The sequence below is a fragment of the Callospermophilus lateralis genome, chromosome 4, assembly GCF_048772815.1.
Source record: "Callospermophilus lateralis isolate mCalLat2 chromosome 4, mCalLat2.hap1, whole genome shotgun sequence".
NCBI lineage: Eukaryota > Metazoa > Chordata > Mammalia > Rodentia > Sciuridae > Callospermophilus > Callospermophilus lateralis.
In genome coordinates this window covers 70,585,485-70,612,532 of record NC_135308.1, presented here as the reverse complement: position 1 = coordinate 70,612,532, position 27,048 = coordinate 70,585,485, and the positions used below count along the sequence as shown (strand labels likewise).

Genomic DNA, 27,048 nt, shown 5'->3' with positions numbered 1-27,048 from the left:
AAGGACATTCCTGGGTCTGAGAACTTGGGTATAGCTTTTTTGTGACCTAAGAAGAAGTTCAGTGTTCAGTAATGAAAATGGGCTAAGGCAGCCAGTTGTTATATTCAATCCTGAGGACCATGAAGGACTTACAAGGGACCACCCTCAAGGATGGGCTGGGGATGGCTTTTCTAAGGCTGGTGGTTGGGGAAGGGAAGAACACAAAATCTCTGAAGCACCCCTCCACATAGGCGGAGACCAGACTGGCTTTATTTCTTGCTGTTTTTCTCAGCACCTAGATCAGCTTCCACACAGTAGATGGTTACTGACCCCTTGCTTAAATGCATCCAGTGAGTTCACTCACAGAAACCTCGTGTCTGCAGGTGTGCGTCCACCGAGGTACCATCTACCCTGTGGGCCAGTTCTGGGAGGAGGGCTGTGATGTGTGCACCTGCACGGACATGGAAGATGCTGTGATGGGGCTGCGCGTGGCCCAGTGCTCTCAGAAGCCCTGTGAAGACAGTTGTCTGCCGGTGAGTGGGGCACAAAGGCTGCGTACTGCATGGGGCCATTGGATGAGGAAAGTAGGGGAGGAGATCCCAGAAGTGAGCAACCTGTGGTTCAAAGCCAGAAAGTGCAAGAAGGAGGAGGAGAATAGGTCTGGGTTAGAAGAAGGAAGCATGAGAGAAAAATTGCTATGTCATCCTTCCATGATTTGATCCTTGGCTAATGGCCATGCCTGCTGTGTGGTCTTAGGCGCAGAGGACTGGCAGAATTGGTTTGAGCAGATGTAGAAGAGATTAAATGCCCAGAGAAGAGGACCCTGATTTTTCTCTCTCTCTTTCACTTTCAGTCACCACCTTAACTTATCCCCAGAGTAGACATATGTTCTGAGTTTTCTATGATTATTCAAGTTTCAAGGCACCACAGCATTTCTACATAGGATGGTGGGTTTTGGGACTGTGTTTTTAATTTGAGGTACAGGAAACATGATCAGTGTTCCCCAATTCAATTTGTGGTGGCCTACCTCTAAGATCCCCTAGTTCTGCACCTTGAAGACTGAGCAGACCTTAGAGGAAGGGAGCAACAGTCTTCATGGAGAACTGTGGGTCAAACTCTGCTTGTTGGCATATTGCTGCTGTTGCTTTCTTTTTATGAATAGTCATGTTAAAGGAAGAGGTTCCAGGGCAGGCAAGCACATACATCATGTGAATGCTTTTGTAAATGCTAACAGCAGTGAAGGCCATGCTCTTGATGCTGCTTGGTGATAGAAGGGAGGGTCTAGGAGTGAATTCAGAAATGGGAGAGCCAGTCAGGTCACCTGCCATTCTCCCTGCATTGCTGATACTGAGGATGAGTGGAACTGTGAGGCATCTTTGAGAGATGATGGTACTGTGGAATCCAGGTGTGACTTTTGGGAACACTAAATTATGGAAACTCCTTGGTCTCCATCTCCTTCCATAGGTCATGGGAAGTGATGGCAATATCTTGCTGTCAAACAAAGAGAGTGCTGTTCAGAGTTTTTTTATAAAATTTTTTACCCAATACATTTGGTTTTAGCTGGGAATTTTGATTGCAAAGCCTAGAACCCACTTGAACTAGCCAAAATAAAAAGACAGGTCGTGGAAGAGAGATAGAGGAATCTCCTAGAAATAAAAGGTGAGACAAATGGTCATGACATTTCTGTCCATGGGTCCCATGAATCCCTGTCTTTTCTCTCCATCCATCTGCTTCTGCTCCTCACTGCAGACCAGCTTCCTCTATGAAGAAATTGTACTTTCTTATAAATTTCATTTGTGTATAGGTTTATGGAATCTGGTTCTAACTCCACATGGTTTTTTTTAGATCCAGGGCTCATCCCTGTCCAACTGGACTTACTCAGTCGGGTTCCATGGATTAACTTTTTAGAAAGAGATTCAATGGGCTCCGTTCAGCCCATGGATGGGTTGCTCTGTCCAGTTCCCACTCTGGTCCAGTCAAGTGTTATATGTGGTATAAACCTGGATGTCCACTGTGGTCCGCTGTGGTGCTGGAGGCAACTCAAAAAGAAGATGGGTACAGAGGTCAGGGAAATGAGTGGAAGAGGAAAGAGTCTGGAACTCTTGGCTTCAGATAGCTCTAGGCGATGAGAGTCCATTATAATTTTGTGGGATCACAGTCTGTTGTTCCCAGGCTGTTGTTGACTGAAATGTCATTTTCTGGCACATGATTATATTTTATTCATCCTCATGATGTATCTCAGGAGGAAAAAGAGGGAAGGCTATTTTTTCCCATTTATCAGAGAGAAGAAACAAAGAAATAGCATAGGGAATGGAGTTGGCTACTGCTCCTCAGCTCATCTGATGCCAGTAGGAACTGGAGTCTGGGGCTTGTATTGCTAGGCTAGTGCCACTGGCAACTCCAGTGTTTGCAAGGGCCAGTGTGGTCCAGGGAGAGGGAAGAGGTCTTCAGACTGTGCTCCTCAGATGGCCTCAGCAGGGACAAGGGACCCAAGCTCCATGTTTCCAACCTCCATATCAGTTATGGCAACCATGCTTCAAGGATCGTGCTGCCTCATTAATTAGGAATATATCTTCTGGTGATGTATATCTTCGGGTTGGGTGGATATTAGATCAACTTAGCTCCATTATTTTAAAAAATCATTTAAAAATTTTAGTGCATATAACATAGTTTTCTGCATTTCAATCCCCAGTACTATCCCCTTCCATTTCTTCCTTTCTCCTCCCCAATTCCCTGTCTCTATTCTAATGGCATTTCTCCTATTTATTTATTTTTTATCAATGCATTATAATCATAACATATAAAATTGGAATCCATTGTGGTGTATTCAGACATGTACCTAGTGTGATTTGACAGAGAGAACAGGGTGGAGAAGAGAGTAAGGGGAAAGGGTCTGAGATGTGTAGTCTGATAGGATATTGATAATATACTCATGATATACTCATTGGAGAGTAAGGGAAAAGAAAATGGTGAAAATATAGGATGAGCTCTGGTTGTGCAGCAAGTAAATGGCGTTGCTGGTGGTGTGGAGGGGAATCTTGGAAAGATGGGAATTTTGGTGGCATGGTCAGCTGCATCTTAGTGTGAAACATGGATGAGGTCTCTGGGTTCAAGGTATTTGGTCTGGGAGTCATTTGTGACATTGACAGTGTGCTTGCCCCCGGTGGGATGCAGCAGAAGACAAACAGGGTGCACACCTCCAGATCACTCCTATAGCGAGGCTCATAGGAACGACATCAGATCCCTTAGAGTATTGCTTACTCTCCTCAGGGTTCCCTGGAGTCTGTTTCTTTTATGGCATTTCATATGTTCAGCCTTATGGTAGGATGTGTGGTGTATCATCCTAATTTGAGGTACCTAGTACCTCTTCAATGCACAGTAAATGACTAAAATCTCAGCTGATAAAAAAGACTGGGGACAGCTTCCTGCGCACTGCTCTGACGTGGGTAGGGATGTCAACAGGTCCCACGGAGGTGGTGTGGGCTTGAGCCAAGTCTCTAGAGTGCTTGCGCTGTCCTGAGGGAGGCAACGTTGTGTGCCTCTTCTGATTTGGCCCTGCTCGTGCGAGCCTTTGGGAAGCCAGGCAGGCTTCACGTCCCCACCCCTCCTGGACAGCCAAGGTTATTGCTTCTCTCTTAAAGGACATTGCTCCAAATTGAAGCCTTGTCCTGGGTCTTTGCCCATGGCTCCTCACAGTCATTGTCTTGCTTATTGTTTGTTACATATATATTTACAGGAAGGTTTCGATCCAAATTCCTAATGCTTTGGAGGAACTTGAGGCAAGATGAGCCAACACACTGCCAGGATACTGGGCTCCCTGTTAGGTTTTCTGGAGAAAGTTGAACTCTTTTTCTTTGTTTCTTTACTGTACTCCTTAACCATAGGTAATTGTCAAGTAACTTGCAGGGAAAGCCCATCTCCTCACAGTGGTACATTAGCTTTCTGTTGCTGTGGCAAAACACTTGAGAAAACAACTTAAAAAGAAGAAAGGTTTATTTTGGTTCACCGTTTCAGAGATTCAGTCCGTGCACAGTTGGCTCATTGCTTTGGGGTCTAATATGAGGCAGAACATATGTCAAGGAGTTCATAGTGGAACAAAGCTGCTTACCTCATGGCAGCTGGGGAGGAGAGAAAGAGAGAGAGAAAGAGAGAGAGAGAGAGAGAGAGAGAGAGAGAGAGAGAGAGAGAGAGAGAGAGAAGGGCAGGGGTCTGGATATCCCCTTCAAGGACACACCTCCAATGAGCTAACTTCCTTCCACTGGGTCACGTCTTCTAAAGGTCTCACCACCTCCTAGTAGGGTCACAGGCTGATGATCAAACCTTCAACATTTAAGATTCAAACCATACAAGTGGCAAGAAATGCTGGGATCAGGGCATTCACCTGGTAGAAGTGACCAGCCCTGCGTATTCTCCCTAGTCAATGATGGGCCCTAGATTTGGTCCCAGCAGAGACTATGTTAGCTGTTGGACTAGGTCTTGGTCTCAAAGGCAAACTTTAACAAGGGCCGGCTCAATCTCTTCAGCTGGTGTAAGACCCACCCAGCTTAGGGTTCAATGGTTGATGCGTCTTGACGTGGCCCTGAGGCTAGTGGGCAACAAAGATGGACATTTCTGGTTCAAATGATTCTGCAAACCCCAGGGCTCAGTACCTGTGAGTGGAGGGTAAGAACACCTGTGTCTTAGCTGCTGGCCTGTTGTGACTGCTCTTTCTCTTTTCCAGGGCTCCACCTATGTCCTCCATGAAGGCGAATGCTGTGGAAGGTGCCTGCCATCTGCCTGTGAGGTGGTGACCGGATCACCACGGGGGGACTCCCAGTCTTACTGGAAGAACGTAGGTCTAGGCCCTAGGGAGAGTGGGAAGGAGGGCAGCAACTGACCAGCCTAGGAGTCTCACTGTCTGCCTTTCACTTTCCCCGTGGGGTGTTTAACCCAGCTGTTGGTATTATTTGGATACCAGCTGGTATCCAAATAATTTACCACTTAAAAGCTAGTTAAAGCTGGGTCAGACTTCCCATTTTATGGATTTTTTGGAGAACCCAATGCCCTCTGTGAGAGTTCCATGAACTCCCAGGGGACTTGTGCTCTCCTGTCACCTGTGAATCTAAGGCCGTGCATCCCCTGGGTGGTTGGTTTAGGGATGGCTCCACCATCCTGTATGTGTCCTTGGCCCATCACCCCTCCCCAAACTCTACAGGCTACAAATAAGGTTTGGTGCTACAGCAACCCAGGCCTCAGGTCTTTTCACTAATTTCCATTGAAACCTCCATGATGGTTTTAGGGAGGTGGAGAAATTTGTAACCCAGGGGAGCAAACAATATCTCGGCTTCCAAAGTCCCTCTGCTGTTTCTGGAGGTCTGGGTGTGGTATCTTGCCATGCTGTTGACCCTCCAATTCCCCACTCTTGTATTGCCCTGTCCAGCCCCGCAACTCAGCCAGATTCCTTCCTCTAATGTACAGCAGTTTAGCTGTCTCCCTTGGGCCCCACCGTGCTCACTTTGACTTGGGTGCTTATCGAGCCATATTCCTAATCACAGAGGATTTGCTCTTAGGGAATTTTAGTCTCATGTCAGGACACAACAAATCTTTTCTTCTGATTAGAAGGAATAGCTGGGGAGTGTTAAGTCCTGGCAGCCTCAGGGACAGGTAATGTATGGGACCCTTATGGGCCTTCCCCTCTGGCTCCCGAATATATTTTGTTCAATAGAGGAAGGCAAAGGGTTAATTGTCTTGCCCCAGATAAGTTTATCTCCAACCCAAGCCCATCACCATTCTCCTCCTCAGAGAGGGCCAAATGAGTCATTGAGTTTTTCAGATGGTTGTCTACTGACCCCTTAGAATCCAATTTACGTTTGGATTTCCCTTCTATGTATCCCCCTTTGCCACCCTATTAGTTTTTCTGTATCCCATCCATCCTGGACTGAGGCAGGCTTTGTCCCTCTTACCCAGAGGCGAGGCCAGCTCAGATCAGAGGCTGGTCCATTTTAGTGGTGGCTGTACACTGGTCCCTTTGGAGCTCAGTATTCTGCCCCTTCCCTGTCTTTAATGCCCCATCCCAAGGCTCACACAGCCCTGTCCCACATCAGTGTTTGCAAGACACAAGGTAACCTGAGTGTCTCTCCCCCAACTTGAGTCTCCATCTTACCTACAAGACTTGGGTGTGGCAGTAGTTTTGCTGCTGGGAGCATGTCAGGGACCAGTGGGTTAAGCAGGAAAGAGTTCTCTTAGTGGGGCCCATGGCCAAGGCTCAACAGAGGCCTGAAGTAAGAAGGTTTAATCATGGTGAATCAGAATAGGAAGTGGAAAGAATGGCTTCTTCTGCTCCTCATCTGGAACAAGAAGAAAGTGATCAAGGGTTGGGGGAAGTAGGCCAGGACCTGAGGCGGCCAGAGCGAGGCAATGTGTCTGGATGCTGCCCACTCAGACAACTCTCCTTCTAAGGATTTTTGTAGGCAGAATCTCCTGGAGACTTTTCTGGACCATGGTCTGGGGCCTTTTCAGTTCTCTTTGCTATGGAGCCAATCTCTGATGCCAGGCTACCCATCTGCAGGCCCAGGAGCTTCAGGAACAGATTGCAGTGCTGTAGGGATCTGGGGCCAGCATCTCCAGCCTCCTGCCATCTCCCCATCACCCCACATGGATAGGAAGTAGCACTAGGCTACTCTTCTCTGTCAGCCCATACTGCTGCTTCTTGCCATTAAGTCTCTGATCTTAGCTCAGAGCCAGTAATGAGGATGGCAGAGAGCATCCCTTGGCGTAACTCATGTGGGTGATGATGGTGGCTGTAGGGAAAACTTGACTCTAGGATCTTGTTTAAGGTGACTTTGACTCACTGAGATGAACCTCATGGATTCCCTCTGTGGCTTACCCTGTGAGTGCGACTTGGATCCTGAACTGGAGTTCACCTTTTGGGCCCAACCAGCTCCCTGTGAACAGTACACTGTCTTTGGGACCTTGGGCCCGAGACTTGCCTGGCTCATTTTGACTGCCTCTGGTATTCTGCAGGTTGGCTCTCACTGGGCTGTGCCTGAGAACCCCTGCCTCATCAATGAGTGTGTCCGGGTGAAGGAGGAGGTCTTTGTGCAACAGAGGAACATTTCCTGTCCCCAGCTGGAAGTTCCCACCTGTCCCATGGGCTTCCAACTGAGCTGTAAGACCACAGAGTGTTGCCCCAACTGTCGCTGCGGTAAGGCATGCTGGCCAGAGCCTGGGCTGGGCCTGGACCCTCCTTCAAACTCTTTCCTCTTTTGGCTTCTGAATTCTTTGTCTTGTTAGCAACTCAAGGGAAATGGGCAGGACCCAAATCTTCCCATCTGTTCCTAATGCACTTGTGACAGTAAATTAAAGGAGAGAAACAACAGTTTCCTGGAGGTCACTATGTGCTCAGCTCTGTGCTCCAATGATGGCTCCTTGTCATTACTGCATACAGTTGTCATGGTGTTACTGAGTGGTAGAACTGGGATTTGAACCCCGGCTCCTTTGGTTCTGGAGATCATCTTTTCAATCATGCTGCATTGCTTCACTGAAGGAAAAGTATTTCAACTGGCCACCTCTAACCCAGCTAGCAGACGAACAAATGGAATCAGCAACAAAAACCAATGCTTGCCATCACTTTGCTCTGAATTCTCTATGAGAGTTTCTCTTGGGTCTGAAAATTCCAAGAGTAGAATTTTATTCTTCAATAAACTCAAACATCTTCCCACCCATACCTTAAATATAAATAAATTCACATAAACAAGCATCATCCTTTGAGAATGTATAAGGCTCTTCTCACTGCAGGCCAAGTGGTGGGGAACCAGGGAGCCCTGTGCTTCCTTTCCAGGAAGTGGGAAAGGAGGCCACTGTGGGACCCACAGTGCAGGGGAGTTGGCCCCGGGAGAAGGACCAGCAGATCGCAGAGGGAGGCTGGCCCGTGGAAGGGAAGTTCCTGAGGGGAACAGGCCTGTGCCTGGTTTGGGGAGGGGTGTTTGCACTCACATTCTGTGCTTCTCTCTCCTGCAGAGCCTGTGGAGGCCTGTATGCTCAATGGCACCATCATTGGGGTAAGCTGCTGTCCTCTTCTCTGGAGCAACTGGTGAGGACAGGGAAGGGGGTTCAGGGTGGGCAACCCAGTCACTTTGAAGTGGAAATGAAAGAGACCTGTGAGAACTACCCCACACTGCATTTTATAGTGCCTGTGGGTTTCTAGGCACCTGGAGCTGGACTGTCCTCCCCACTTTCTGGGGCCCAGTACTGCTGTCTTGCTTTCACTTTCCCCACAAAGAAGCACCCTGAAGTCACGGTGCACATTTCTGTGTCCCGTCACCCACCCGCTGCTCTGGCTTCCTCTTTGGCATAAAAGTCCTCACAGTTACCTTCTCCAGGGTCAAGGTGGGAGGGCAGGAAGGGAGTGGGCCACCAGGACAGGAGGAGCAATGCCGTGATGGCTCATGGAAGCCATGGACACATGGGCAGACCCTGGCTTAAGGGGATGAGGTGGACGGAGGGGGCCTCGGGACACTGAGGAAGCTGACCCTGCTGTCTCTGCTTCCAGCCTGGGAAAAGTGTGATGGTGGACGTGTGCACAACCTGCCACTGCACCATGCAGGTGGGGGCCATCTCTGGATTCAAGCTGGAGTGCAGGAAGACCACCTGTGAACCCTGCCCTGTGGTAAGGAAGGATCTGGGGGGCAAAGGGTAGTGCTGGACATGGTGGGACCTGAGAAATGCGACCTAACTGGGGTCTTTATTTTCTGATTATGGACAATCTTTGACAACTATCAAGAAGAAACTAAAAAGGACTGGGCATGTGGCTCAGTGTTAGAGCAGTCATCTAACATGCACAAGGCCCTGGGTTCAGTCCCCAGCACTACCACCAAGAGAAAAAAACAGGCGAGGGGGAGAGAGACTAAAAGTTACCAACCTAAATAGCATCTCTGGGAAATAATTATAATTTAGCCTTACACGTTTTAAACATTTAGTTTCTGTGCTTTTAAAATAAACAGCATTTGTGAGAGTTATGACATGTATTTACAGTTCTGTATCTTTTAAAACACATTGAAGAAATATCATTACGCTTCCTTGAAAACATTCAAAATTAGTCAACAAATTCTTATCAGACACTTGTATAAGCCTTCTCAGAACATTTCCTTGAATGGATGTCTCTCAAAACGTGCAATTAACCTTTTATTACAGGGTGTTTAAGTGGTTTAAAATATTTCAGCCTGTTTCCCAAGTCATGACTAGGCTTAATCTAAATACTTGCATAAGGTGATTTCTAGTGTATCATGGTTACTGGTTTGGTAGATGAAAATTGATGATATTAATTGTATCTTAGTTTTATTTATTTTTATTTCAAATCATTTTAATTGACAAATAAGATTGTACATATTTGTGTGTATGTGGGGGGCTACTGTCAATGCCAACCATTTTAATCATGATGTTCCAGTCCCATCCTGGCTGGGATGTCATGAGCTCCATGTAGGTAGGCAGGACCTAAACTCATGAGGAGTCCTTAGCTTCTGCCTCAAGCTCCCCTCTGTGTTTGGGGTTTCTGCTGTTTTAGGAAATACAGTGGTGAGAGGTGTTTCCTGTGAGCTAGATACCTGGAATACAGTCATAACTCAGACAGTGTGAGGTGGGGGCTTCTCCCCCTCACCTGTGTAAAGCAATAGGTGGGGCTGTATGAGGGGCCGGGAGGAGGCCTTCACAAGCAGACCAGCACAGAGGGATGTCCGGAGGGGATAGGGACAGGACAAGAAGCAGAGTGGGAACCTGGAGGTTCCTTTTTAGACTAAATTATAATTATTTCCCAGAGATGAACTTTGGTGAACTTTCAGTCTCTTTCTCTCCCCTCTTCCTCCTTCTCCCCACCCTCCCCACATGCCGTGTTGGGGATTGAACTCAGGGCTTCCTGAATGCTAGAGAACGGTTTTACAGTTTACCACGGAGTCATACCACTAATCCTTTTTAATCTTTTGATAGTGGTTCTTATGAAGACAAGGGACAACGGTTCTACATCTGTGTTCTCCATAGCACTTAGCACTTGTATGGGTTTAAAACAACCCCCTAGAATATTCTGGGCTTTGATATGGAATGAAATATGCTGTCTGGAATTACATGGCCTTCCTTTCACCTTGGTTGTCCACTGAACTAGGATCAAGGCAGCGACAAGACAGTAAGAAGTCCATACCAGAGCCATCCTGAAGGAGAGGGGGCTGTGGCCCTCTACCTGGAGGGAGAGCCTGCTAATTTCCTCACAATGCCCTCTGGTGTTCAAAAGGTGGCACAGTACCTTCCTGGGCCTTTGGAGAGATCCACCTTTACAATCTAGCCTAGATGTAGGTTTCTAAATCTAAACCCATGGCCTTTTTTGGATTTGTGAATTTTTCCTATTTTCCTGCAACATTCTGATATCTTTCCAGGTAGGGTTTCTCCCTCTTCCCTCTTGAGAACCCCTAGATTAACCTTCCTTCTATGCATCTCTCAAACTTTGCTGAAACCTGACTCAGTTGACCCTGTTCTAGCTCAGCATCCTTAACAGGACTTAGCATGTTCCTCTGCTATGAAGGGCCTCAGTGAGACCACCAGGGGTTTGGGAGCTGTTGTGAATTAAGTCAAGGTAGGTCTGCTTGAATGGCCTCTATCAGACTAAAGTCTTAGCATCATCTGAGTTGTGAGGCCTCTATGGCTTCCCAGGGGAGAAAATGCTTATATCTACAGGGAGACAGGAAAAAGGTGGTTTGTGGTGCTGAGGGACAAAGAGAAGTTTGGCAGATAACATTCAAGAAAATGAGGAAGAGAGGCTGCCCTGTCATGAAGCACTCAGAAGGAGGAGAATGACCCTGAGCTGACCTTGAGTGAGGACAGGACAGGGGGACAGGACAAGAAGCAGAGTGGGAACCAGGAGGTTGAATGTTGAAAGGAGGACCTTCCAGGATGGGGAATAGTGAACAACCGGCAGACAGAAGCAAAGATCAGAAAAGGGAAGCAGGGGGAGATAAGATGGAAGGGCCAAGAGCAGCCAGAGGAACACATGAAAAGGGACATGATGGGGAGGAGGAGCCGGATTAAGTGAGTTGCTAATTAGGCTAAACAAGAGAACTTTGTGGCTGGCTGGGAGCTAGGCTCCGTAGGAGAAGAAGCTGCTCTTTCCGGTAATGATTGAATGTTCTGGTCAAAGTCCATGTGGCAACACCCCTTTCTGCATATGGCGGCATGGGCCACACATATCCACTGCTGGCAGCAGCTGGAAAGTCCAGCAGTGCTCCAACAAGCCCTCGGTCTGCACCATGTCTGCCCTACAGAGAAGATGAGGGAGAGTCTGTTTCCTGCATTCACTCTGTGCTGCTGCATCTCCCTTCCCTTCTCCTCCCTTGCCCAAGTCCCTGCCACACCTGGAAAACCACTGTCCCTCTTCTTATTTTGCACTCCCTTCCCCTTTCCTTCTTCTCCCATCACTCCACTCTCCCTTTCTTACTGACTGAACTTGACCTCTGCCTCCTGGGTGTGTGGATTTTCCTCCACTGCTCTGCCCCTTCCTATGGTAGCCCCCTCCTCCTTTCGCCTCTGCTGCCTCATTTCGTTTGTAAAAATTTGGTCCATTATTTTATTCAGGCCCCACAGAGGGGTGGGCATTCCCGAGTCTCTTCTAACACTCACTAAAAATCGCCCAAATCCAAGCTCCCATGAAATTTGGTCTCATTGAAGCCGTATTTTATTTCTTCAATTTGACTCGTAACCAGTCACATTCACTCAATGCTTATTCCATCTCTTTTCTTCTTCTCTCATTTACCTCAGTCATGCACCTTCCAGGAATTGTGCATTTTAAAACACAACACTTTCAAGCTCACAACTGAAACACTACCTCATGGCTTTCAAACTCCAGCAGTATTCTTTCAAAGTGGTGTTTTTGGCTGGGGTCCAGTCTCCCTGCTTTTGTGCTGAGCTCAAGCCTCACTGGTCTCCTCCACTGCCAACTCCCTGAAGACACATCAAGTTCATAGCTTGATTTATGAGGAGCAAATTGTTTAAATTCACTTCCGAGCAAGCTTCCTGACGCCTGTCCTTGATCTCGTGATGCATCTTTCTGTCTGGGTGCTGAAACTGACCTGTTAGGAGATGCTTACTGGAAAGACCTCGAGACCCCAGTGTGTGGCTCTCCGAGTGGCAATTCTTCTGTGTGGCAAAATGAGAACAAGAATGACAACAGAGCTAGTTTTTCACAGAACTAAATTCATTATTTAAATTTTATTTTGAGATTACATTTTTTTTTAGGGGAAGAGTAAGAAGAATTAAGAACTTTAATTTTTACCAAATGATGAGACAGCTGATGGTAGTTTTACAGTTTTTACCTTATTAAAATTGTTTAAAATACTCTTAGTCTGCAGAATAAAAAGTTGGCAACCTTATGGTGTCTTCCCACTTTGGGAGCATTTTTGCAAAAATAGTGAAATGCTGTGTCTGGGAGTTGCTACTTCTTCCCTTGCGGATACAGATGAAAGGCTTTCCCCATAAGCCACCATCCATAAGTTCCTAGCTGAACTCAGGGGTGCCCACTTAGTAACAGCTGCTGGGGAGACAACAGAGAGCAGTGTAGATATAAGTGGAAACTTAACATCCTTCTCCGGGAGAAGCCTCCTATTGCCAAGCTTTTAAATTTTAGCCATTGTGGAGTGATATCTTGGAGTGTTTTAAATTTGCATTTCTAGGTTGACTAATGATGTAAAAGCATTTTATGTGTTTATTTCCATTTTGTGAAGTGATGGTTTAATCTTTTTTAAAAAATTATTTTTAAGTTGAGGTGTTTGACTTTTTATTACAGAGTTATATGAATTTTTTTCTTTATTTTAGATACTAGTTCTTTATTACAATATTTTTCCCTCAATGGTTCAGTTTTTATTTTTCTTAATTGTAACTTTTGAAGATCAGAAGTTTAAATTTTGATAAAGTCTGGTTTATCGATGTTTCCTTTTATGGTGAGTGTTTTTCATATCCTGTTTAGGAAATCTTTGTTTCAAGGCTGTGAAGATATTCTCTTGTGTTTTCTTTTAGATGCTTTATTATCTTAGATTTTATGTTTAGGTCTAGGATCCATCAGGAATTAGTTTTTGTAGATGTTGTAAAGTAGGAATAAAGATGCATTGTTTTTCCTCCCCACATGAATATCCAGTTGTTAACAGCACCATTTCTTAAAAGATTATCCTTTCCCTCATTGAATGATGTTGGCACCTTTGCCAAAAATGAAGTGTATCTATCTGTGTGGATCTATTGCTGAACTCCTTTCTAATCCTCTGATTAATTTGTCTTTCCTATCATCACACCACTGTCTTGATTACTGTTGTTTTATTCTGAGTCTTGAAAGAAGATCATACACATCTTTCAACTGTTCTTTTCCAAGATGGTTTTGGTATCTCATGCCATTTCTGTTTTCAAGTAAATTTAGTCAATTTGTCAATTTTTTTTAAGATTAAAAAATATGCTGGAGTGTATTGAACATATAGGTTAATCTAGACAAAATGGACAGCTTAAAGATATTGAGTTTTTCAATCCTTAAACATAGTTTATCTCCATTTATTTAGGCTTTTGTCTCAGTCTGTGTATGCACCTATAATTAAATACCTGAGACTAAGTAATCCTTAAAGAAAAGAAACTTATTCTTTCACAATTCTGGAGTCTGGAAAGTCTAAAATTAAGATGTTAGCAGATATAGTACATAGCTTGTTACCCATAGGTGAAAATTTCTTGTGATGTTCTCACATGGCAGAAGGCAGAAGGGCAAAAGGTACTAGCACCTTCCATTCAGTCTCTTTAGAAGAACAACTATTTATTCATGAGAATAGAACCTTCAATACTTAATTATTTTCCAGAAAGCCCTATCTTTTAATTCCATCATGTTGGAGTTTAAGTTCCAACATATGAATTTTGTAGGGACACATAAAAATTATAAAAGATTTTTAAAACTTTTCTCTGTAGTGGTGTGTGATTTTTTAGTATAGATGTCTTGCACATATTTTATTAAATTATTCCCTAGAATTTTAAGTTTTTAGATGATATTATAAATGAATTAAAAATTTAAAAAATTCATGCTCTTATTGTTTAATGATTTCATATATTTTTTGGCATATTCAACTTGTATTATGCAGCTTTGCTAAATTCACTAATTAATTGAACTAATATCTGACTGGCTGGGCAGCTGACTGGCTGGCTGGCTGGTTGGCTGCCTGCCTGTCTGCCTTCCTTTCTTCCTTCCTTCTTTCCTTCTTCCCTTCCTCTCTTCCTTCCTTTTTCATGAGGGCAGATTCCTAAGGATTTTGTATATAAACAGTTATGACACCTTCAAATAAAGACAGTTTTTACTTCTTCCTTTGCAGTCTTTATGACATTTGTTTATTTTCCTTGTGTCATTTTGGCTAATACCTCTAGTATGGTATCCAGGAGGAGTGGTGAGAATATTTTGTTTCTGACCTTAAGGGGAATTAATTCACTATAGGATTAAAGAAATTCCCTCTATTCCTATCATGCTTAGAGCTTTAATCATGAATGTTATTTTGAATTTTGTCAAATAGTTTTACTGTATGTATTAGGATGATCAAATGGTTTTACCCTTAAACTTTCATTAACATGAGAGATTGCATCGATTGATTTCAAATGATCAGCCAATCATTCATTCTTTTAATAAGTCCCATTTGGTTATGACATGTTACCCTTTCCTGCATCTATTAGATTCGTTTGCTAATATTTTGTTAAAGATTTTTTATGTCTATGATCAAAGAGTGTTAATTTTAAACTTTATTCTCTTGTAATACTTGTGTTAAGTTTTTTGATCAGGATTATGATGAATCCAATAAAATATGGTGGTCAATGTTTCCTTTTTTTTTCTATTTTTGAAGGAGTTTGTATAAGATTGGTATCATGTCTTCTTAAAATTTTTAATAGATTTCACCAATGAAGCCTTCTAGTCCTGCAGATTTTTCATGTGGGAATGTTATATATAGAAAATTCAACTTTTTGAATAGAAAAGGATTTAAGCAGGTTTTTGTTTCTTCTTGAGTAAGCTTTGGTAAATTGACTTTTCATGGAATTTATCTATATCATATAAGTTTTCAAATTTATTGATATAAGTAGTTCTTTTTTTAAAGAGAGAGAGAGAGAGAATTTTAATATTTATTTTTTAGTTATCGGCAGGCACAACATCTTTGTTTGTATGTGGTGCTGAGGATCGAACCCAGGCTGCACGCATGCCAGGCGAGCGTGCTACCGCTTGAGCCACATCCCCAGCCCCATAAATAGTTTTTAACATTTCCTTTTTGTACTTTAAATATATGTGAGATCTATAGTTGTCCCTCCTCCACTGTTCCTGATATTGACAATTTGTATTTTATTTTCTTGAATAGTATAGCTAAATATTTATCATGTTTATCAATCTTTTTGAGGTTCCAACTTTTGCCTTTTTATTTTCCTTTTATATATTTATTTTTATTTTATTGATCTAAACATTTATTACATCCTATTTTATAATAACTTTTGGTGGGCTGGAGATTTGGCTCAAGCGGTAGCGCACTCGCCTGGCATGCGTGTGGCCCGGGTTCGATCCTCAGCACCACATACAAACAAAGATGTGTGTCCGCCAAGAACTAAAAAATAAATATTAAAAAAAATTCTCTCTCTCTTTAAAAAAAAAAATAATAATAACTTTTGGTTAATTTGCTCTTCTTTTGCTAGTTTCTTAAGATGGAAGCTTAAATCATGATTTTTTAATGTAAGAATTAAAAATATAAATTTCTCTGCAAGGAATGTTTTGGGGCTGGGGATGTGGCTCAAGCGGTAGCACGCTCGCCTGGCATGCGTGCGGCCCGGGTTCGATCCTCGGCACCACATACAAACAAAGATGTTGTGTCCGCTGATGACTGAAAAATAAACATTAAAATTCTCTGTCTCTCTCTCTCTCCACTCTCTCTTAAAAAAAAAAAGGGAATGTTTTTATTGCACTTCTCAGATTTTTATGTTTTTAAAATTATCTCTAGTTTAAAATATTTTCTATTTTACTTTATTTATTTTTAATTAATGGGTTATTTAAAACTATTTCATTTCCCAGAGACTCAGGTGGCTGAGGCAGGAGGATTCTGAGTTCAAAGCCAGCCTTAGCAACTTAGTGAGACCCTGTCTCAAAGTAAAAAATAAAGGGGCTGAGGATGTTGTTGAGTGGTTAAGCACTCCTGGACTCAATCCTTGGTGCCAAAAAAAAAAAAAAAATACTTGATTTGATTTCCAAATATTCAGGAGGGAGTATTTCCAAATACTTTATTGATTGATACTAATATCAGTTTGATTTAATATGATTGTAGAATATAATTTCATATTTTTGACATGTATTTGGCCCAGAATTTAATATATCTTGGGAAAAACTCTAATGTGAATTTTGAGAATACGTGCTCTTCAGTTTGGAGGTATAGAAGTCTATTATTTTTATTAGGTCATAATGATTGGCATAGTTCTCCAAATCTTCTAAACCATTACTGATGTTTTTTCCTTCTTGTCCTATCAATTACTGAAAGATCATTAAAATCACCAATGAAAGACTAAGAGTTAGCCTATTCCCTTCCATAATTCTGTTAATTTTTGCTGTATAAATTATGAAGCTCTGCTCTTAGAAATATAAACATTTAGGGTTCTTATGTCTTATGGATAAATGCACTCTTATCACTATGATATGTTAATTTTGGTAACATTCTTCATTTTAAAGTCTACTGTTTTTGGTATTAATATATCTATATCAACCTTCTTTCTAAAATCTAAAAAAATCATTAATATAATGTTATAGGATTCAGCGTGATATTTCAACACATACATAAGACAGTCACTGATCAACTAATTAGGGTTATTAGCATTTCCAACTCCTCAACTCCAAACAAATTAAGTTTGGAGAGTTTGAGCTCCTTTCTTCCAGATCTTTATAAAATGCTCCCTAGGTTCTTATGAACTGGAGTCATTATACTGATGGGTGACACCAGAACTATTTCTTCTCTCTACTTGTGTTTTGGTGCTTATTATCCAACCTTCCTTTATCTACCTTCTCCTTCCACCCTTCTCAACTTATAGTCATCACTATTTCACATTCAGATAGACTTTTTTTAACATGTGCGAGAGAACATGTGGTATTTATCTTTCTGTGTGGTTTATTTCACTTAACATGTCCTCCAGTTTCATCCATTTTACGGAAAATGACAGGATTTCATTCTTATTTATGGCTGAATGTTGTGTATATTTACCAAATTTTCTTCATCCATTCATCCATTGATGGGCACCTAGGTTGATTCCATATCTTTGCTGCTATGAATTGTGCTGCAAAAAACATGGAAGTCTTTGGTATTCTGATTTCATTTCCTTTGGTTGTATACCCAGAAGTGGGATATCTGTTAGATCTATTTTTAGTTTTTTGAGAAACCTCCATACTGTTCTAACAGCTTTGCTAATTTACATTCCCCAACAGTGTATAAGAGTCCCTTTTTTTCTACATCATTGTTAGCATTTTTATTACTATTATTATCATTGTGATGATAGCCATTCTAACTGGTGTGAGATATCACATTGCAGTTGTAATTTTCTCAGTTTTCTTATTCTTAGTAATTTACATGCTGCATCTTTCCCCTTTTATTTTCAACCTATCTGTCTATTTTTAATAGTCATACATAAATTTGAAATTCATTGCCAGTTACTCTTCTTAGAGGGGATTATATCAAGAATTTTTTTTAGTTCAAAAAATATTTAGCAATCTGAAATCCCAGAGAACAACTGAATCAATAAATGGGACATTTCTCAAAAGAAGAAATTTAAATGGTCAACAAATACAAAGAAGGAGGAGAAAACATAGATAAAAGAAGCAAAATATATAAAAAGAGAGGGAGAAAGTGAGAAAAAGAGAATTTGAATATTAGAGGGAGAAGAAAGAAGAGAAAGAGTAACAAAAGAAATAAAAACAAAAAACAAAACAAACAAAACCCCTTAACCCTCAAAAGGCCAAACAAAGAAAAATAGCAAATAAATAATTAAAAAGAAAAAATGAAAAGAAGAAACAAATGTGTGTGTGTGTGTGTGTGTGTGTGTGTGTATCCAAGCAGCAAATAAAGCAAGAATTTTCTCTCTTTCTCTCTCTCTCTCTCAAAGAAAAATGAAAATAATGTGGAAAAAATTATTTCTGCTGAGGTGGTTAAAACTGTCTGTAAGGATGGATGTGTACTTCCTATGCTAGACTGCCTTCTTTCATTTCTCCTTGGGCTGCACACCCCAAGGGCTGGCGATGGTCAAACCCTTCCTCTTTCTGTGTTGCTCACTGAGCTGCCAGCTGGACTAGTCTGGAACTGCAGTGGGCTAAATAGCTCTGGGCTTTCCATCTCACCTGCATAAGGAGAGATGGAATGGGATATAATGCAGTTGGAATTTTGTCTGACAGACTGTATTATGTACTTAGTCCCAGGGTGGGGCTCAGGCAGAATTCCAAATGGGAAATTCTGGTGGCTAGACTTCTAACATTTAGAATCTAAAATTCTAAAATTCTTTAGAATTTTGTCAGATGGTATCTGCTTTGGAGAGATGAGATCAGCCCACCCCTAGGGCTAGGCAGATGCTGTTCTCTGTTGGGTGTTTTGAGTCTCAGGGGCCTCCCAATAATTCTACTCATAGGGCTGGTTGACCCACCCTCCACAAGTCCCACACACTCTACCACCCACAAATATGGCCTTCCCAGGCTCATCCCCAAGTGAAATTAGGCATGCCCATTTAGTTTTCCCTGACTCTCTTCAGCTGCTCACAGGAGCCACAGACTCAAAGAAAGCAAGCTGCACTTTCCTTTGTGTTTCTGACTTGAATCCCCCAGGATACAGTCTTTATGCCTGTTTCAATCACATTCTACCAGGTGTAGCTCAGCCACATGGTAGGTGCTAGCTGGAACAGTCTGGTAGTATTTACTGTGATCTCCTGGGATACCACAGCAGCAATCTGCAGCGTGGCATCTTCTAGATGGCTCCTGCCTCAGCTCTCTGCTTGCCAGTTGAGAAACATAGAGAACTTTTCAAGCATCAGCTCGTTGTGTAGCCTCTGGTATAGTTCAGATTTATTTTCTGTTCTACAGGTTTTCCTGGGCCAAATTTGTCCACTGTGTTTCTTTCTATTTGTTTCCTCTCCCCTCTGCTGGAAACTGGTGCTTCTGGGTTGACTCCAGTGTATTCTTTCTTGTCTTCAATTCAAAGCACCTGAGTTTCTGGGTCTCTGAGTCTCTGACGGTCCAATTTTGCATTTCTGTTAATTCCTTCTTGTCACCCACCTTGCTGAGAAGCAGTACTGCCACTGTTTGAATCCCAAGTCACCGAGAAGCTGCAAGGTATAGCCTTCCTCTCATCGGCCATCTTTGACCCCTCTTTGCATGAAATGTTTTACTATGTATTAGACCTTGGTACAAGATACATTGAAGAGACTCTTAATTCTACAATTCTCCCACAATGATGTGAAGTTTGGTAATAGCAAGTGGTTAGGTTTTGATGGTTCACTTGGAACAAAAACTACGTTAGGGGAGCTGGGGTTGTGGCTCAGTGATAGAGCACTTGCCTAGCATGGGTGAGGCACTGGATTTGAGCCTTAGCACCACATAAGAATAAATAAAATAAAGGTATTGTGTCCATTTACAACTAAAAAATATTTTTTTTTCAAAACTACAGTAGGGAGATCTATTTCAGCATTTCTCTTAGTTCTAGGGCAAATATCTTGGTCCTGAGGAGTGGTCTTCACTCTTAAGGCCTAGTATTGATGAAATTTCAATAGAAACCTAAGGTGTTGACCTAGCCCCTCCAACTTGGTAGAATTTGGACTCCAGATACTGTCTCTCCCCTGTGGTGTGTGGCAGCTGACATTTCTACTCAGGTCCTTTAGTTGTCCAGGTATTGTTTTGTCCCTGGATTATTTCAGGCTTCCCTGTATATATAACTAAGAAGTCAAGCAGAGATTGGAGGGAAGTTTACATGCAGATTTGGGGCCTTCCGCTTGCAGGCTCCCCCTCCTTTTTATTTAATTTTTTCTCTTTTAGTTTCCAGCTTTTCTAGCAGCTGCAAACTCTTTCCTCTGAGTCCTCAGACAAATGCAAGTATAGTTTCCTGCTTAAGTTCCAGCCGCCCAGAGCCATACAGACTTCTCTGAAGGGAAAAGCCATTTAAATATGAATCTTGTGCATTATGATTCCCTCTTTCAAGGATCAAATAGCCTACCATTTGTTCCTGATTTTGTTCATCTTCCAATGCCTTTAAATAATTGTTTTAAATATTTTATTTATTTTAAATATAATAGTTTATAATTGTTATATGAAGGAGAGTAAGTCTAATACAAGCTACTGTGTCCCTACTAGAATCAGAACTCTATCCAAAGGGGTTTAAGCAGGAGAGTGACATGACCAGACCTATCTTGAGAATGTCATCCTAGCAGGTGTAAGTGACCTACAATAGGGGACAAGAATGGAGGTACAAAGACAAAATAAGACTACTACCAGAGTCCCATGGGAAGATGATGATTGCTTAGACTAGACGATAGCAAATACTGGTAATGACAAGCAGTGGATAAGTTTAAGATGCAATTTTTGGCAAGAATTGGTGATGAATGAGTGGGGAGGGGGTGAGAAAAATAGAGGAGTGAAGGATAACTTCCGTGTTTCCAGTTTGAGCAACTATGTCATGACACCATCTTCCAAGATAAGGAAGGCTGGAAAGGGATGATATATGGAGCAAAAATTAAGTTTAACTTTGGAAATAAGTCTTGGGATGATAATAAGATAAACAACCATCCAGTAAACAACTGAATGTGTAAGTCTGAAGTTCAGGGGAGAGGTCTAATTTAATAGGTCAGACTGCTATAATTTGAGCAAAATATACTTAAATAAAGGGAAGAAATGCTGTCTGGGGGGCTGAGAACTGATAAAAGCTAGTTAGAGTTGGATGTTGACTTTCAGAACTCCAGGTGGAATTGCTGAATAGGAAATGAAGGGTCAGCCATGCAAGTCTAATTGTAATTGGGATGTTCTGGGGAGATCAACTGTGTCTGCTTTCTTTCCTGGATATAGGGTTACAGGGAAGAGAAGACCCAGGGAGAATGCTGTGGAAAGTGTTTGCCTACAGCTTGCACCATTCAGCTAAGAGGAGGACAGATCATGATGCTGAAGGTAGGAGCAAACTGGATTCAGGGGCCCTGTCATGTCACCATCTGGTCTCCTTTCATCACCATCTGGGGCTCTTTTCTATTTGGGGCTCTTTTCTTTAAGAAAGAGGGACTAATTGAGGCTTAATATTGGCTTCTTTTTCTACTATTTCTCATTCTATAAAGAAAAGATAGATGACCTTTAGGAGGCACAGAATTTTCTCTTTATTTAACTATCTTGCTGCTCTGCTTGGCAAGAGTGCAGTTGGTGTGTAGCCTCATGATTTGAAATAGATGGATCTTTAAGATTTTCATTTTTTAGGATTTTTTTTTATTGGTTCTTCTTTTTAGTTTTATATGACAATAGAATCCATTTGACATAATTATATAAGCATGGAATACATCTTATTCTAATTCAAACCCCAGTACCTCTTCATTGCTTTTCCTCTCCCCAGCCCCTGCTCCCTTCTGTCTGAGTTGGTGGGTCTATAAGATTTTCCATAGCCTAGAGAGTCCGTGAGATCAGGCAGTCAATTAGGTTAATCAACCCTGATCTATGAAAGCTAGAATTAGCTGGTGGGGCTGAGGGGTTGATGCCCATGGCTCATCTCTTGCTCCTTTATCAGTTAGCCAGCTTACTCTTGCTCTGCCTCCATTCTTGAACCACTTGCATGGTCAGAATAGAATCCTCCACTTTATGCATCCCTGTTTATAGAAAACAAGTTGTAAAACCAAACTCTGTTTCTATTCTGTATCCAGAGTGTGGGAATTTTACGTCCATTGTCTTATCCTTCTTCCATAGTTCTCCAAATTGCTTCAGCAACCCCAAGTGAAGACCATGGTTTGGAGTGACTTTTTAACCCAAAACACTGTCTTTGAATTTGTTTTGCCCTCTCCTCTGCTTTTCTTTCAGCGTGACGAGACACTTCAGGATGGCTGTGATAGTCACTTCTGCAAGGTCAACGACAGAGGAGAGTACATCTGGGAGAAGAGGGTCACGGGCTGCCCACCCTTTGATGAACACAAGTGTCTGGCTGAGGGAGTGAGTAATTGCAGCTCAGACCCTGCTTTTGTCTTGACTATCTCAGTCTTTGACTCCAAGAATAGTGTTCTTTTGAACAGCATGCAGCCCAGTTCTTATTCCTATCATCCAAGGCAGACCTCTGACCTAGTTTAAGAATTGATGAAATTATAGGATTAAAGCCTGATGGAGAGAAAAAGTTCTCTGCAGTATAGGATTTTTTTTTTTTAAGTCTGTCATTTAGGAAAGCTGAATCTGTGATCCTTGAATAGGAAGGTGAGAGATCAAACCAATTTTGTTTCCTTGGGAATGATCTTCCTGAAGACTCAGTTGGAAGAAAATTCAGAATAATCAAAACAGTTCCTTTTTGGTCAGGTAGGGTGGCTATGGGCTCACATGTGTGATGGGAAAGCACAGTTACATCTGGGGACATAAGCTCAGGGATGTGAGTTCAGAGCTAGGAACTGATCTGGAGTGACTGGAAAATTGTCCACTATGAACTATTTGTGTCTAATCTATGACTCTGCTGTTTTCTTAGGGGAAAATTATAAAAATTCCAGGCACCTGCTGTGACACATGTGAGTACATTACTGGAAGTTTGTCCTTTGGAACCCATTATACCAAGTCCAGGCACTGTTCTTTGCAGCAAGCTTTATTCCAGAATGATATTTCTTGGTTACCAGCCAATCATTGTGTACAACTCTGCAGGGAACAACCTCGTCTCCCTGAGTGTTATTGGACTGCCCCTTGTTCAAGTCTCCTTTCAAATACCCGTGGAGTAATCTCTTCTCACCTTTCCTCCAAACTCCTTACTGTCTCTAGCGACTTGTGCCTTTGCTACTAGACCTAACCACAAGAGAATATCTTCTCTCTCCAACAAGCTCTCTGAAGACAGGCACTCTTAATCCATGATCTCGACAGAGCAGATAGTTTATACACACCTTATTCATTGCATGTGATGCTATCTTGGAGAGAAAGGGAAGCCACTGGATGACTAATGATAGTCCATTGCATGTTGCAGGGGCCGTAGACAACATAGAGTCTGATTTCAAAGATTTATGAGCCTGGTCTAGGTCTATTACCCCCTTTTCTTCACTCATGCTTCCTGTTTGACCTTGCAGTAAAGTCAAACTGAATTTAGGGGCCCTGTCATGTCACACTCTTTGACTCTAATAACTCATAGAGCATAGCAGCAGTTTTGGAGATACACATCAGACAGTTTAATTCCCACACATTCTTGTGTTCATGAAAACAAGTAGCTTAGAATTACTTGTCTGGACTAATATCGTTTATTTTTTATTTTTAGTTTTGTTTTGAATTCATAGACCCTGCTTACTTTCAGGCAGAGATTAGCAGAGTGAAAATGTGAATACCTTCAGTATTCAATCATTTCTTCCTTTCTTGATGGCTTACTCTGATAGCCCCTGTAATTGCTGTAACCAATTTTCAGAGTACAAGACACTCTGAAAGCATTTCTTTCTACAATTCACTTCTGAATGGTTTAAGAAGTGAAGTCAGGAACTCATCAGAGGAGATGAATTCTTATATTGCACATGGAATTTGGTTAGGAGGCTGTTATTTACAAAATCAGTAACAAGGAGCTCTTGTTGGTTGATGTGTTCAGGAGGCTGAACAAGCCATGTTCAGGGATTTATATCCATAAAAAAATTACATGTTTACCCAGATATGTTTTCCTTATTCATCCTCTTCATGTTATTGGCAGCCTTAGCCTTTAGAATGAAATTATTGGGAAGTTGGGAAGCAGGCTAACATGTAGTTAGGGTTGACTTAGATTTGGAGCCGTCCTGGAATGGAAACCTCCCATTGTCCCAATGGTAATAATGAGGTGGCATTAACTCTTAAAATCCTTAGTGGGCCACGCAGAGTTTCAGTTTGAAGACCACTAAACCTTGCATGTAAGAGAACCCACGGGGGCAACCTGAAGACAGCAGTACCCCAAAAGAGGACTCTATGAAGGCTCCTTGGGATTTTCTTAGCTTCCACAGAGTCAGTGAGTCCCTTAAGTGGCCTGACATTTGCCTTTCCTCTGACCCAAAGGCAGGGATGGATTTAATATCAAACCATCAATTAATATCATTTTATTTATTGGCTACTTCATTGTCCATTAGCATGTGAATATAATTATAGCCTGAGAGTACTACTCCAGCCATTATGCTTTTTTAAAGTCTACAATTATATTAAAGTGAGTCTCATCCATCTATACCATATCTAGGCTCCTTCTGCAATTAAATTTTACAATTAAATGAATTAAATCCAGCAATAACTGTATTTCTGAATTTAAAGGGTCAGGAACAGCAGAAGTGTACCAGGATAACTTAATTCTTCTCCCTGCAGCTGGATATGGTTATCTGTTGACTATGAAATGGGCCTATTTCCAGCTCATTGAGGGTACTGGGGCTGAAGAATGTTCAAAACCCCAGCCAACCCCCAAGCTCTATCTCTCACCTGTTTTACAGGTGAGGAGCCTGACTGCAAAGAGATCACTGCCAGGGTGCAGTATGTCAAAGTGGGAGACTGTAAGTCCCAAGAGGAAGTGGACATTCATTACTGCCAGGTAAGGCTCTCCGACTTCAGAGAGGCCTGGGTGGTGAGGGCTGAGTCTCCTTATTTGAACCAGGACAAGGACATGTCTCTTCAGTTACGTACTAGAAGGATCTGGAAGAATCACAAGGAGAGGGGAAAGGAACTTCAAGTGTTTTTTAAGTAAATGTTTTATTATATAACTAGGAACTTTTGACCATAGAAGAAAGGCCCAATAAATTCTTTAAAGAGAATGAAGAGCTTTTTTAAGTGGAAGATTTGGGCTACATTTCCTAAAGAACATTCAAAGGTGCATAAACATTGAAGCTAGAGGGATTTGGGTGTGCACATAGGATAGAGGAAATATCAGACTTCCCTGAGATCTACCTTTAAAAATTGCCTAGCTGTTCTGGGTGTGCCTGAGTGAGGCACGACCTGCCTTGCTTGGAGGAATAAGGGGAGGACATAGGCTGTCCCTAGTCCTGCTACCCCAGACTTCTCCAGCCTCCTGATGTTCTGCCTCTCTGCTGGATTTCAGGGCAAATGTGCCAGCAAGGCTGTGTACTCCATCGACACAGAGGATGTACAGGACCAGTGCTCTTGCTGCTCACCCACACAGACGGAGCCCATGCATGTGCCCCTGCTCTGCACCAATGGCTCTGTTGTGTACCATGACATCCTCAACGCCAGGCAGTGCAGGTGTTCCCCCCGGAAGTGCAGCAAGTGAGGCTTGCTACAACTGCCATGGATGCTGCTGCTGCCCTCCTTGGCCTGACCAGCCAAAGTGCTGCCTGGTCGTCTGTACTACTGCTCTGGTTCCCACAATAAAAGTCAAGCTCTCATCTTGCACAGGCTGGTGGTGCACTGTTTGTAATCCCGAGATGGCAACTGTAGGATAGGACTGAGTTCTGAGACTCGTTCTGAGGGAGAAAGCAGAGGCCCCAAGTTCAAACACTGCAGACCCAGTGTCCATGGGAGGGACTGCCAACCTCTGGAAATGAGTGGTGTCTCTACCTCCATGGGCTGGGGAGGGCACAGTGTGGGGCAGGCCACTTTTGAAACTCAACCCAGTGGCCTGAAGTGGAACGGATTTGCTTAGAAACATTGAGTTCTCAACTCTATGAGTTGAGGGACTTCTGGGTATAGCAGAGTACCGGGTGGATCCTGGGCCCAGGATTCTGCCAAGATAGATGTGGGCTATTGTCAGTGTGGCTGGCATTGTGGAGGTGTTTGACCAGGTGTGACAAAAATTCCTGCATGTCCTTAGTGATCTGTGGAAGGGAGCTGCTGAGGACCAAGGCCACGTGAAATCTGGGTGCTGACAGGTATGGGAGCATGGTCCTACCATGGTCAGCCATGGCAGATGAGTCCCAGACTTGGGGGCACACCTGGGCTCCACACATGGCCCTTGCTCGTCTATGTGGTCCATTGATGGTGCTCATTAATGGTTTCCTCATTTGGAAAACTGAAGTGGTGGTCTGACTCCTGGGCTTGTGGGGATAAATAAACTGCCTAAAATAAAACCTGGAAGTTCTTAGGTAATTGTGCTTTGTTCTAATGTAAGAAGGGACAAGAATAAATGTAGAGAAATCAAGTCCCAAAGTGGGAATAAGTGACTCTAAGATTAATAACAGAACATTAGGGATTTTCTTCATTCTAAGGCCTGAAAATGCTTTATACTAGGTGTCAACACCCCAGGTGCCCCAGATAGCCTTAGTGGGAATAGCTGTAGATAACACCAAGTATCACCTAGTCCCCAAATTACTTACTGGCATGGGCACTCTCAACTAAAGATTATCTTTCCTTAAAATTTTTAAAAAAAGTTTACATGTGCATGCTGGCAAGATGGTGGAGACTCTGGTTGGGGAAAGGGTGCCCGTGAGAATGAAGGGAATATCCTGGGTGTGCCACAGAAATTTGGTGGAAAAGTTAGTTTCATTCCAAATCAACCCAGGAGAGACTCAACTTATTGAAATTACTGAATGTTGGAGCTGAAAAGAATTTCAATATCATATAATCCATGGTCTTTCCCCCACTGCTATACAAATGATGAAACAGCTCAGAGAATTCAAGTGACTTTCCAAAGGTCGCATAACTGCTGAATGACAGGGCCAGGTTCAGAACCCAGTGCTCTGACATCTACCCAAAAATTCCCAGGCCCCTGCACCAGAGCCAGGTCTTGATCTCTGCTGCTTGAAGATTCTTTCCTTGCTATCGTGGGAACTAGTGACTGCTGCATTCCTAGGTTTCTGCCACTTCTGTTACTGCCTGGAACTAACCTCAAGAGAAACCAAGGTACAGGGAAGTGGAATAGATTGTGCTGAGTAGGTTTGGTGGGGAAGAGGGAAGGAAGAAAG

The 27,048-nt window shown here is 42.7% G+C and overlaps 1 protein-coding gene across 1 annotated transcript in view; it reads left to right on the top strand.

Annotated features, from left to right (window-relative positions):
* Vwf (von Willebrand factor) overlaps positions 1–25,537 on the top strand; it is a 154,531-nt gene extending 128,994 nt beyond the window's left edge. Inside the window, exons 43-52 of the mRNA XM_076854040.1 lie at positions 363–512; positions 4,700–4,810; positions 6,982–7,162; positions 7,978–8,018; positions 8,510–8,626; positions 21,056–21,154; positions 22,043–22,171; positions 22,689–22,728; positions 24,628–24,725; positions 25,230–25,537. Coding sequence (XP_076710155.1) covers positions 363–512; positions 4,700–4,810; positions 6,982–7,162; positions 7,978–8,018; positions 8,510–8,626; positions 21,056–21,154; positions 22,043–22,171; positions 22,689–22,728; positions 24,628–24,725; positions 25,230–25,418 — 1,155 coding nt within the window. The 3' untranslated portion in view covers positions 25,419–25,537. The remainder of the gene's footprint in view (positions 1–362; positions 513–4,699; positions 4,811–6,981; positions 7,163–7,977; positions 8,019–8,509; positions 8,627–21,055; positions 21,155–22,042; positions 22,172–22,688; positions 22,729–24,627; positions 24,726–25,229) is intronic.
* Positions 25,538–27,048: the final 1,511 nt, after the last annotated feature.